General features: G+C 44.9%; 1 protein-coding gene across 1 annotated transcript in view; it reads right to left on the reverse strand.

Moving 5' to 3' along the window:
* Positions 1–14,130, reverse strand: part of prex2 (phosphatidylinositol-3,4,5-trisphosphate-dependent Rac exchange factor 2) — an 85,017-nt gene that overhangs the window by 1,827 nt on the left and 69,060 nt on the right. Inside the window, exons 37-40 of the mRNA XM_070986205.1 lie at positions 7,748–7,814; positions 7,048–7,238; positions 3,811–3,913; positions 930–997 (exon numbers count right to left, since the gene is read on the reverse strand). Coding sequence (XP_070842306.1) covers positions 930–997; positions 3,811–3,913; positions 7,048–7,238; positions 7,748–7,814 — 429 coding nt within the window. The remainder of the gene's footprint in view (positions 1–929; positions 998–3,810; positions 3,914–7,047; positions 7,239–7,747; positions 7,815–14,130) is intronic.

Genomic DNA, 14,130 nt, shown 5'->3' on the forward strand with positions numbered 1-14,130 from the left:
AGCCAAATGGCTCAGGCAGTCCTTGTCCTCGTCTCAGGGCAGCTCAGTGCAGGGAGCTCCCCTCTAATGGAACCATTTGGCCCCAGCGATGCACAAAAAGCACATACAGTACAGCACAAATACATGCTCTTTGGAGAAAGCTGGAATATACTCACTACACAGAGATGGACATTAAACTGTAAAGGCATGTGTTCATACTGCTGATCATTTGCAAAAGTATACAAGAGGGTTTTAAACTTATACTTAGGCCACCTGATTTATTAACATATTTTTCATTTTTGGGTCACGGTAGAGTAACTGAGAGCAGAGGCTGTGTTCAAAAGTCCTTCATGGTGCGTTCAAGTAAGCTCAGAGGATTCAAGAATCAAAACAAACAACTGTACGTAGCGGGATTTGTTAAACCCGATGAGAAAAACTAGGCGCATTCCTACTGTATGTCCTACTGCTTCTTTCCTGTCCTTTCTAGCTTCAGTCCCTTGACCTCTGAAAATTAAACATATCCATTGAAGAACCAGCCCAATCACCGATTGTCCACCTACAGCCATAAAGACGTATTAGCTTTCTGCTTTGATTGCAGATCCTTAAAATTTCTAATTAGAGAGTCCTTGAAAGCACCAACAGAGAAGAAAATTAAAAACATTCAAACCTGCTTCCAATCATGATGTGACAACATAACTTTTAACTAAAATAAAGGTGACTTAATGCTAACTGAGGCATGTCTTTCTCTCTCTCTCTTCCAGTTGATTTTAATGCCGAAGTGAAATTAATGGAAACAAATGGCTGCCGGGGGGGATAATCATTCAAAAGACTATTCTTATGTGAGTATGTGTCCTATAGTTAATGAGCTATGGTATGTAAAGCTCGCTCAGATCCTCTAATTTACGATGCTGATGTTGCCACACGTGAGTGGGATGTGACGGCAGTGTTACCTTGGGACTGATGACGGCGTGCGATCCCTCACTCCCAGATTTTTGGCCGAGTTCTGAACTCTTGCCCCCTAAAAGACAAACACACATCAACAATTCATTACATCATGGACCAGTCTGAAATGCAGCAGCTTTAAATAGAAGCTAAGAATAACAGCATGGGGAGAAGAGCCTCAACAAAACTCAGAAATACAAGGAGCGCATGTTTTAAAAGTCCGCTGGGCCCGGAGACGAGACAGGACTGGATGCCATCTTGGCCTGAATACATCTCTTGTGATGGTTTTTGTTTAATGACATGAGCTCCCCCCAAGTGAGATTGCTTCCTGTCATGAATGACTGACGGTCACCTGTGAGAGAAAAGGAATAAATCCTAGTCTGAACAGCTCCTATAAATATTGTGGGTTGTAAGGTAGATTTTATATGAAGCATGTTAAGAGCCTAAAATCTAAACAAATGCTGCTGTCTTGTCTATCTTTAGTATCTGTCTTCTTTCAACTATGTTTGCAAAAGAGCGCGTGCAGAACAGTCTCTGTAAGGAAATAAAAGTAAGCAGTAAGGCATTTGGAAGATGAATGGCTCCTGTATGCGTGTGCTGCAGTTTGATTATACCCAGTCAGGAACATGTCTGCTCTTTGCTAATGTGGCTGTAGTTTGCTGGCTGCGCGCAGAGTCGGCAGATACACGACTGGAGGGGGGCAGGGGGCTACTCAGCCTCTCAATTTAGAGACAAGAACACCTGCACACACAAATACGCCGTCTGTGATGCACACGCGCGAGCAAAAACACACAATCGAATCATTACTCAAAGAGCAGACGCTGATGACCTCTTCGGATAGAGAGCGGGCGGCCGAGCCGAAAGTGCATTAGCTGACCTCTCGGTTACAACTCCGCTGTTTGCCATCTGACTGTCTGCCCCGGGAAAGCAGGATAGCATCAGCAATTATTCGATGCCTATCACGGCCATCCATTCTGACACCTCCAGACAGAGATGCCCCCTAATGTCCCTAAAGGACACGGCACCCGGGGAGGATCAGAAGAGTCAGAGTCGACAGTGACTTCATTTAAATACCTAAGATCTGGCTTAAAAGTAAGTAATAAGACAGTCTACACTAAGACACAGTGTTGTTTTGATCTAAATGCAAAATGCAACGCAGTCCTTCTGTACTTGCATCTAATGAACATCGAATCACTCGTGCATTCAAAATGCGACATATATTTTGTATAACTGTTTTCATTTTTCACACATTTTCACATTTGTTGGCTGATTCTTCCACAAATGATGCACCTGCAGCTGAAACCAAACAGTGCTATTCTGCTGAGGCCTTAATGATTGAATCATCAATGAGAGCATGAAATAAATATCAGGGAGGACATTTTTATTCACCACGTTACTCTTGTTCACTCCAGTCTTGATGAGCTGTAACAAGTTTCCTGTGGATTGGATTTGCGAGTTGAAATACATGTTTCACATTTATGAAAACAGTTAGAACTCGTTCCTTCGATGTGCTGAAACAGGAAAAATAAAGTCCAAAAGGGTGATTTTCTTGAGTTAGTTTACATTCTTTCCTATAGAGTCAGTATATTGGAACTCGCTATGCAGAAGTTTACAAATCAAGCTGTGATCGGACCCGTTCTGCCCAAATGCCTCATGGATTCTCACTGTGAATGATGCTGTCTTTGCTTGATGGATGGGTCCTGCTGGGGTCGGATGCGGCTCAGATAACCTTTTTGTGAGTAAATATGACTACTCAGCGAAGAAGAAGAGGCGTATCCAAACCCTGTGTGATATTCATATTCATCAGATTCATCAGCTGATGTCTGAGAGCAAGGACACACACGGAGTCAGACACAGACGCTCTATCTGGACTGAACCATCTCTTCTCAGTGAAGTCCAGGTCAATGATGACGCAAAACAGAAAACGTCCAATGACAGACGTAGAAGAATGAAAGAATAAAAAAAAAAGTTCTCTTCCACCAAGCAAACGAGATAAATGAACCGAAGCGGCACATTTCCACACCTGCACCTCGACAAATATCTCAAACCACACCCTGCACAAGATGGATTTTTTCCCCCAGCCACATAAAGTTGTACTCAAGGTCACACAATGTACAGAGTTGCATCCTCCTGGCTGGCAGCCCAGCTCTCTGAGTGTAGAAATTAAATGACTTTCCCTCCCGCAGGATGTCAGCCTCTCCACTAACCTCTCCTCTCACTGCAAACAGCGATTTAACCACCACTCACAGAACTCCTAATGAGAGTCTGAGATATGGGCCAAAATCTGGTCATGGCTGCAGCCTTTTGTTGGCGGTGAAAATGCGTACGCACTGAGAAAAGGAACGGCAATTCCTTCCTTTGACCCCAAATAGACGACAAGCATACAAACTCCAGACTCTCAGCCAATCTGTTCAGTTTCTCATTACCTTTTTTGTTTTTTTTTTCCTCATTCAGTCAGATTCATACTCTGCTTGCAGTGAATGCCTTTCTGATAAGATTGAAATCAGACAGGGTGAAACGGGAAGGAAGAAATTATAATATAGACAGGAGCGGAGCTAATGATTTTTGCTTGTGGACGGCAGCAAACCAAAAAATGCACTTACTCTTGGCTGCCTTTAAAAATTGCATTTTTAGTGAAGCGATGTTGTCTGAAATCACTGACCATGCGAAAGGGACACAACTGCCCCTCTGTTGGCACTGTTAAATCCACTGCTAATGCTGCTTTGGCAGCCTAGTTTGACTCAAGGAAGCGTTCAGTTTATCTAATGATTCTGGATGCAGAAATTGAAGCGTAAACTCACTCGGAGTCAGAAAGTGCCACTGCGTGCAGGGACGGCAGCGACAAGAGACTGTAGCAGCGATAACTGGAAGCAGTGACTACACACATACCTGTTTCCTCATGACATCAGTGGCCTGCATGATGCAGCGAGGGGGCAGGCCGTGGTTTCGGGCCAGCAGGATGGCCTGCTCCAGTGTCACACTCAGGGTGCAGCTGTTGGTCAGAGAGGAAACACATAAGGTCAAGCTCGAACGTGCGCTCACCATCTGCATATTCATCAGATTCTCACTAAGGGAATGGGTGATGCTGAATTTTGTTATGAGCAAATCACGATGCAGAATATTGCTCCCGTTGATGCAGTTTCGGTTATGCAAAACACATCGCGGTCCGTATTTGATACAATGAAAGCATCAACATGCTTCCTTGGCAATAAAAGTATTTTTTGCGGCAGATGGAGACTGAAAACAAGATGTGAGAGCGAAGCAAACATCAACAGAAAACAAAAGCATGCCAAACTCAAAACTCTGGGCTTCATCCAGACATGATGAATCTCTGGCAGAGCTCAGCCCGACTACATCGACTCTCCCTGCGCGCATTTCGCTCCTCTTGACACCTTGTCATTGCCGTCACATTCCTCCGGCTTCACCTCCTCGCTAATGAATCATTTCACTCGCAGATGAAATGTCGCTCACGGCAAGCGAACGCGGGGCATCAGGAGAATAACAAACTCTCTGGATCTTTGCTTTTAGGCCGGGCAGAAAAAACGAGAGGATCAAGCACCGTCTCGGACTTTCAGCACTTGTGGAGACTTCCCGGATTTCTCGTCACGGGGGACGATGCCGAGAGAGCGGGGTCCAAGGACAAGTCAGCGCGTCTCCTGTGGCAGAGGCGCTGTGCTCTCACTGCCATGAGGGTGTGATGTCTGTAAAATGAGTGTTGACGTGAGTCTGTGATTCATTAGTTACTCTGCTCCCAGGCACATACATAGACACACACGCAGGACGACGGCAGCATGTGGATGATTCCTTAGAGAGCCAGTGACAGCTATCAAGCCTGTTGGTGACCTTTCTATGATAACAAGCTGTACTAGTGTATCGATCCAGGGCCTGTTCACAGCAAATTGAACTGTCCAGAGCTCCAACACTGCCAGGCTCGGTTTCACTGAGTAACACCGCCGAGGGGCGGCTAAGATATCAGAGCCGTTTGGTTCTCTCATGGTAGGTTTCACACCGACTGAGAACCAAACTTTTAAAAAAAAAAGGTGTGCGTTGAGGGATTCATTGCTGCCAGAAGCCATTACTTTAAGTCAATCAGATCAAGGTTTAACAGTCCCCTCGAGTTCCAGTTGCATAACTTTATGACACGGCGTAACATGATGCGATAAAAGTAATGAACTCAACAATCATCTCCAGTATGTGCCAAAAGATATCCCAGCAGAGAACTGCAAAAGCGGCCACCCCGGAATATTTTAAGCACCCATTTTGAGCTTCCCACACCGATAAAGGAGGAGGGGGGAAAAAAAGTCACCCACAGAGGATCTTTAAATATCTCTTCAGCTGGAGCAGGATGAAGGAACTGCACAAAATCTGTGCGTGTGCGTGTGAGGCTGCACGGTCTCCCTTTTCATTAGGGCTGGTGAGATAGTATGAGGTGATTTATACCCATCTGTTTCATGTTGTTCCAGCCCATATCCCATTTACACTCCTCCAGAGCCAAGTCCGCACTGATAGATGAGAAGAAGCAAGAGAGCGACAAACAAAAAGAAGGGGAGAGATGACGCAGAAAAAGTGCGCACAGGCCAAGTGTTTATAGCTGAGAAATAACTGCTCAGAATGTGACTATAATGATTTGAAAAAAGGGAAAGATGCATTGTGGATGTGTGTTAAGCTTTGTGCTTGAGATGCTATAATTTTTGTTCTGCTGTCAGACAGTGAACTCTCCTTTTGCCTCTCTAATGGTTTTTGTGGGGGTGATGGACAGGAAAAAAAAATCTGGAGAGGAGAGGAGCTTATTGCAAACTGCTGATGCCCCCAAAATATCACGCTTTCACTGTTATTAAAACTCATCCATCAAGTCAACTAATCCAATCAATAGTGCCTGAGAAGGCTGCCACACTGATAATGCAATTTCCACATTACTAATCTACTGGCTTGGTTTCATAGGTTTTTCAATTATGCCAGATTTAGTTTGTGTGCTCACCATTTACATGAGCAATACAGCTTTTTAAAAACATTTGAATGTTTGAAATTACGCAGCGAAATCAGTGAAATTGGTTTATTCGTATATAATCTGCATTCTGTCAACAGCAATGGGGTTATGCATAAAAAAACTTGAGTGTCAAAATTAATAACTTGCATCAGGTGAAGTGACTCACTCTCCTGTGAATCCAGTGCGCCCATCAGTTTGCAGCTTTGGAGGGCAAAACTGTGTTTAAAGAGAAAGCCGGTTCACAAATAATCCTAAATATGGCAGGCCTTGTCACCTGCTGTGTCACGGTACACTTAGCCTGCCTGTTTGGGTGAGTTGTGGCTTGTGTGTATAATTGCACAGACGCGCACACACATGCGCACGCAGCCTGTGGCTTAATAAAGTAGTGGCAGTCATTGCACAGACAGGAACTTTCTATTAGAGCTCAGGCAACCAGGCGGCTCCATCCGCGGCACTTTATCAAGCCATCAGTCACATCCGGCGAGCGCACGAACACGGGCGCGCGTGTGAGCCTGTGCATGTGACTGAGACGAGAAGATATGGGAACTGTCATGGGGTAAAGAAAGAGGGTATCAGAGGAGAGATGGGTGGGCGGGTGGAGGGAAAGAGCAGAGTAAGAGATGAGAGATGGAAGACGGAGCTGGGGATCAGTGGTGACAAACGATCAGGATATTTCTGTCCTCATGTGTTGATGAATGGTGCCCTCAGCAGCAGGTGAATTAGGCAGCCATATATAGAATTCAATGAGAATGGAAGTAATTGACCTGTCTCCTTCCTGTGTAAAGTGCTATGCCTGCTTAAAAGTCCCTAATCTGCTCTGAGAAACAATGGGGCCTATTAACTAGAATATCCTGCTGGTAATTAATGCAGAGAAATGCATATTAATAGAACATCCCTGCAGTGAGGAGCACAGGGTTCTCATGAAATTGAGAGGCAGGCAGAGGATAAAAGAAGGTGCACGGCACCGGTGTGGTAGAAAATGGCAAAGGTGAGAGGAGTGTTAATGCAGGAGGGATGAAAGAGAAAGGGAAACTGCAAGAGAGCTGTCAAAAGAACGCAAACGGTAAGCAGGAAGGTATAATTGAACCGGAGGCGGATCATACGGTGCTGGAAGCCATGCGAAGTGCACACACACTCACCGATGAACGCCGCTGTTGCACATGACAATGTGTGTGGCTCCCAGGCGAGAGCAGAGCTCAGAGGCCACGGTGAGCAGCCCCACTCCAGAAGCCCCGCAGGCGGTGTACTGACAGGCAGCAGTGCGGCGACAGCTGATAAAACTCTCCATCAGACGATACAGCTCCTCCAGGGCGTTAAGGGGACGCATCAGCTGGGCAGAAACAGAACGAGAGGGGTTAGCGCAGGATCTGACGAGGAGGGAGAAAGGAAATCACTCCGTGTATCAGCAAAGTAGTGCATAAAAACAGCCGATCTGCGGATTGTGAGGTGCTTGTGGTCCTTTGTCAGGTTGATTTGCGTTGTGCTAGCAGTGCAGAGGTCGCAGATTTATGATAAAAAAAACTGGGAAATATCTTCAAGTCAGCTTCCTCACAGTAACTACAGGTGATATTAAGTCATTCCAGGTTTGATTTGGGGAATATTTTATAGTTTTACAACATTTTCACATGGAGGCAGTCGATGCCATGTGCTAAACAGGTATGTGCTGCAGCTCCTCTCTGCTTGATTTTCCTCATCTGTTGACTTCGCCATTCTGGAAATTCCAACATGTTACACATGCGAACACTTCCACTGTGCAGCGTTAACATCTAATCCTGTTCATCAGTTTTTCCATGATGCCACAAATGCAGGCTGAGTGAGGCGGTGCGGGGTCGTCCTTACCTTATCTATGAGGGCAGCTTTGGGTGCAGAGCTGGGAGGCATGTTGGACTGATCCAGGCAGAAAGCCCTGGAGGAGAAACAAGAGTTCACATGTGGAGTGAATCGAACTGGATGTTTGCACTGCAGTGGAGGACAGACCTGCTAAGCTGTAACTTACTGCAGTAGACTTTATTTAACAATCATACACAAGTTGTTTTCTATTTAGAGGCTCCATTGCTTGAAAAACACACTGTGGCATTCTTTTCCCTGCACCGTTAGGTCATCAGGAGCGCTGGCTGCCTTTCTGGGAAAAGTAGGCCACCTGCTCATTATGGAGCTCCACCATCTGACTATCAATCATGAAAGTAACTTGGGCACAGCTCAGCAGAAACACAGACTAAGCATCTCTTGTCCTGGGCATCACTCCAAATGCCATTGCCTGATTCATTCATGGAGTACAGTGGAATTGGTGTCATTTCCCTTTTTTGCACGCTGGAGGCAGCACTGGACTGGTGTCCTTACGCCGACACAGAGGATGTATGCCGCAATGAGCCCATCTGAGGTGGAGTGCCACTGGTGCAAACTCAGCAGTCTGTGACTCCATCAAATCTCAGTAATCCAGCGGTGTGCTAAAAATAGGTACACTACATCATATTAAACCCCTTGTAATAAAATCACACGCTCCATTACTTCTGGCCAGAAGCAGTAATGATGTACATCACATGGTCATCTGTACAGTACACACTTCTGAAATCACAACTAGCTCGTTTTAAGAGATGCAGCAGCGTCAGACTTTGAGGGAGGGAGACTGTTTACAAGAATCAGTGAAGCAGGGCTCATTCATCTGCATTCACTCTGCTATTAAGTGATTAAAATCAGGCCAAGGAGGCATTCATTATGACTGTGGTATTTCTGCCTGACATAATATTAATGAAATTAATTCATCAGAGCCGCGTTACCACATCCCTTATTCAAGATTTTATAGTGATTATAAAGCAGCCAAAGCTGAAATGAAAAGTCACAGGGAACACACACACACACACACACACACACACACACACACACACACACACACACACACACACACACACACACACACACACACACACACTAACTATATACTTCACCAAAGTCACACTGTAGGAAACATGGCTGCACCAACTGAGGCAACCAATGCATACAGTATAAGAGTGCACCTGACAAGGTCTTTGTGCCTCCAAAGTACACTTCCTCCATCCATTTAGGCCCCAAATGCTTGTTTCCCATTCACTTTAGTTCATTCACATATAAATCTACGGTGTAACACACATTTATTCTGTACGGATGAGTAACCTGTCTGTTTCATATCCTCACTTGCAGGAAGGTTTCCAAGTATTTAATCCCTACCCGGCAAATTATCCTTTAACCTTGTGGCGTGCTCGACTAAATGACCGCGAGCAGAGTTTGCTAAGGGTTCAGATGGAGCTAACAGCCCATGTAATTGGTTCAAGATGGCCTTATCATTCAAAAGATGCTCACGCACCCCAGCGCGGAATACACACCTCTTCAATTCCTCTCGTAACGAGCGCGCAACGGCGAATTTGTGTGAGGGGTAACAGGCCGGCGTTTAGTTGGGCTGATTGTTTGAAGCCGATCTGATTCACCTGGCATCCACATCGCGTCTGTACGTGTGTACATACTTGTCTGAGTGTTGCCGTGGAAAAAGAAGCGGCCACGGTAAATGAAGGATGGAGCTTTCCAAACAAAACATCATTCTTTGAACAGGTCAAACAAAGAGAGAGCTGAGATTCAGTGAAGCGATAAAACGCTACAGAACACAAAAGGAAGTTCGATGGAAATCAAAACCTCAAGCTGAAATAGTTTGTACTCTGGCTCTTACTGCAGGTACGGCCCGTTATCTCCCCCTCAACTGAGTCCACTCACCCTTGTCCCTCTGCCCTATCGGTCGGCTGCTCACACTTTTATCTCAAGGGTCCATAACAGAGTCTGTCTTCTGTACAACTGGCCAGCTCTGCGTCATCTGCACACATTTGTTTATCTGCTGCAGACGAAATAGACCTCGCCTTGCCCTTGCACACCTCTTCTACAGAAGCAAGGTCATAACACCCACTGATTATCTCATCCTTTTGCTGTAACAGTTCTAAAAATACCACCAGCCACAGCTTGAGGAGCAGGGCCGACTTTCCTGGAGGTCTCTAACGACAAAATAATACGAGTCAGACTATGGAGGTTTGGAAACCGAGCACCTTAAAAACATTTATTATGGATGAAAAATGAAATTTCAAGCCCACACACAGCGTGCAAATACAACACTGGCTGAGTAGATGTTACATATTCCTTATGTATAAGGTCGAAACCCACTGGGTGTCTATTGATTCTCAGGTATAAGGCCCTGGACTCCAGCTGCTCCAATTTAATGACAAGGCATGGACCCGCAGGTTTTCACAAAAGGTTGTTATCATTTTTCTTCTTCTGCAACATCATGACAGCGTCTAAGGTTAATTCTCAAGTTTTTAAGGGGGATTTTACACCCATCAAACCTCCAGCCCACTGTCTGTCAGCCAGTGTGTACTGAAAAGAAAGGTTACACAAACTGCGTGTTATTCTGTTTCTTCTGTTATGAGCATTTCCCTCTTCATATTTGAAGTCAAGAAAACCATCAGTGCTGCCTGCTTGTGGCTCTTTTTGCAATAACTAAACTGCAAACGACCACACACACATACACATACACATACACACACACACACACACACACACACACACACACTCTCTGCCAATAGGTTTTTACATGAGACTCTAATGGAGGATTTGGCTGCGGGCCAGAGATGACCTGCTCTGCGTGTAGCTGGTTTTATTTTATTTTATTGGGCCGCTGAGAATACTTAATTCTCTTTGTTTCTGCTTCCTTCATGACAATAGGACACTCGAGGCCCTTTACAGCACGGGGGCGTTCGTAGTCAGCTGCAGCGTCGAAGAAGAAGGATTTGAGGCACAGATGTTTTCACGGGAGCGGCGTGGGAATGGGCACATTAGCGTGACATCCTCCATTTAAAAAGTACAAAAGCAACAAAAATGATCCCCGAAATACCTTGAGAGACAGGAGAAAAAACGTCTCAAATGAGCGTCTTTTGTGGATTCGGTTTCACAGCCGTTCACTCTTGAGGACACAAGTGTCGAGGATTTATGACTTTATACTGTGCGTATGTGACCCTGCAGAGGTGCATGCTGGTCCATGTAAATCACTCACACCACCATGATGAATGACACTCACCGTTATTAAATCCCCCACAAACCCCTGCAGTGTGCGGCAGGGCTGCCTCGCGGCTAATGAGGGCTTCCAGGGGCCCTCACATGCCACACGGTGATGTTTCTGCACTGACACCAGCGAGACAGTGTGTGTGTGAAGTGTGTTAGAGGTCACATCCTTACCCCACGCCTCCTTCCTATTTACAAATATTTATGAGCAGCTATATGTCAACCACAGTCTCATGTGGAAGCACATGCCAGCAGGAAAAATTTATATCTAGAAAGCAATGGCATGCCTATTTTTAGAGTTTGATAATAAAAACTAAAGATTTAAGGCATAATAAAAACTCTGAAAATGCATTATTTCACACGTATGTTGAGTACCTTTAAATCAAAGTCATTAGTGTCAGTCAAGATCAAGAAACAACTGTCTGACCCTTGACACCAAAAAGGAGATCAGTGTTAATGGAGTCTTAGTGTTAGAGCCAGCTGAAGACATATCATCATTAAATCATTGTCATTGAAGACACCTGTGCCGTTACTGCATATTTATATAATACAAAATACAAAAATAGCAACTGGTTTAGATTTACGGCTCAGATGCTGCAAGAAAGTACGTTAGATGCAAAGTATTACTGGCTCCTTGTAAAGGTGACTCAAGGTTTTTCTTTACAATATCAGGCATCACCAAGTGCAGAACTGTCATCGTTGCGGCCGCTCAATGACTGAATCGAAGAGAAATGCTAAACAGAACCAGGTTTTTGATGCTCGGCCTTACCAGGCCTTTTATAAACATGGGTTCAGTGCACACTAGCTGGAGCAGAATGAATCCCCACCACCTTCCTCTGCGCTCTGATGAGCTGGGACTCTCAGTGTCGGTGCAAAGCACTTTCATCACTCCCTAAACTGGATGAACGCAGAGAGAAGGAAAACTCTGTTTCTGTTTAGAGCAAATCAATGACCAAGTTCCCATTGCCTCCCCGCTGAAGCTAGGATAATATCCATAATCAGTTATGATTGCTCAAATAAGAAGTATTTTTCTTCCTGTGAGAAAAAATAAAATGACTTCTCAGGTTACAGGTGCAGCCATGCGCGAAATCCCACTTTCAGCAAACTTGCTACACTGCTGCGTGACAATACTAACGCATATCAGATGGAAGATGTGGGAACTTGCTGCAGTAGCCATATTAATCATCACTGCGTAGCCTTGCCCCATGAAGGAAGATATATATCATCAATCACATAAAGCGTCGATGCTGTTAGAGCCACAGATTTGTGGCACTGTTTTGATGTTGGGGACAGTGGTGGGATTCATGTTTGTGTGCGGAACGACTTTAAGTCATGTCACACTCTCTCCCGTCTCTTGTTGAGCATATATTGTTGCAGTGTCCCTGGAGAACAAACAACATGATTTACTCAAAGCTAGCCTTCAGGGAGGCTTTTACTTATGGTTGTAGTTGCATGTTTGTGAGGATGCGAACAGTTAATGCATGTGTATATCCAAGTATGGACGACTAACAAAGAATAACCTGAGTTAGCGGTCATTACCTGTTCAGCCATCATGTTGTGCATATTCACACTCTAAACACTAGGTCACGTCTGAACAAGAGCGAGAGGATCGATCCCTGCTCCAGCCGCAGGGCAACAGAGATAAAAGGATGGAGAGAGGTAGCTCGCTACTGTGTTGAAACTGACACCCTGACCTGCACTAAGCACCGAGCATTTTTGCCTAATCAAGACAAACTGCACTGCAGTGGTGTGATTATCCCCCATAGCTGATGGGAGAGCAAACACTGCGAGCAGAAATGACCTAGAAGCTGTGCTGTGTGGTGATGACTGATGAGTGTTTAACCCACAAAGCGTGAAATACCAGAGTCTGTAGTAATCATAATACATACCATTCGCTGGACAGTGCCATACATCCAGGTTTATTGCTTATCTTTCAGCCACCATGCCATCATTATACACCATTTGTCAGACTGTGTAGAATTTTAATATCCAAATAAATCAAGCAGCTTTATCAAAGGGACCATGAGCTGTGGAAATTTCACAACTGCCTTGTGATACAGTGCCAAACAGTTCTTCACTCTTGCCAAATGCTTTTCGATTAGGGAGAAAAGCCTGATGCTAGCAGAGCAGCTTCCTGTCTGTGCCAGAAGATATTGATTTTAACATGCCTTCTTGCACTCACGGGTTACTGTTAACGCCTTCAACAGCATGCCGTATGGGCATGATGCACATAGGGCTCATCTGCAGGTAACATGCGGTACATGCTGGACTTTGTCCTTTATTCTTTCACAACGCTGCGCACGCTATGCTCCTTAAATCAATAGCGAGGGAGCATGTAAGAGGAAAACCTGATTCCCTCTTGAAACTTCCCGTCAATGAGCAAAATGAGATGAGACCACGAGCCTGCAATAATCTCTCCCTTTGAATAAAACATCTGCAGACTCTGCTCTGCTTCTCCCCTCTCCACTCTGCCCTCTTCAGCTAACCACCCCCCCCTTTGCATACTCGACCCATCATCCCCATCCCACCGCTGAAATCCCCTCCATCTTCCCAACCTGCTCTGGCGATCTATATTCCCCTTTCAATTTCCCCTCTTCCATTCTGACTGTGTCCTCAAGGAAATGATTTTTTGCTGTTTGGAGCATTTTATTTCCTCCCTTTTTCAGATGTTGCTTCTTCCCGCTAGAGGGGAGACAATTGTACGCATTCGTATGCATATCTCACAATTTGTGACAGAAAAATGAGACACAATTACTTTATTCCCTCGATTAAGCTCAGAAATGTCTTCCTGCTTGTGCATGATGCATGATTCCTGTCTAAATGCACATGTCAGCTGAGATGGTTTATGAACGCTTGAAAACGTGAGTGCGTGCTCTGGCTCCGGACCCCTCTGTCTCCCATGGCACTCGCCATGTGCTTGCAATTTGGCCTGTGAGTTTATGTTTTTTATGACAACTTGAATGACTCTGAGTTTGCATACTGTATCTTGGTGTTGGTCATAAAAAAAGATAATGAACATAAAAACAGGGCTAGAAAAATGAATGTAAAATACGATGGAGAATAAAACGCGCTCGATAACAATGGTAAAAATTAGATAAAATTCAGGATGAAGATAGATGCATCAAAGGTCTCCACACTCTCCTTACTGC

This window comes from Chaetodon trifascialis, chromosome 18 (assembly GCF_039877785.1).
Source record: "Chaetodon trifascialis isolate fChaTrf1 chromosome 18, fChaTrf1.hap1, whole genome shotgun sequence".
Classification (NCBI taxonomy): domain Eukaryota; kingdom Metazoa; phylum Chordata; class Actinopteri; order Chaetodontiformes; family Chaetodontidae; genus Chaetodon; species Chaetodon trifascialis.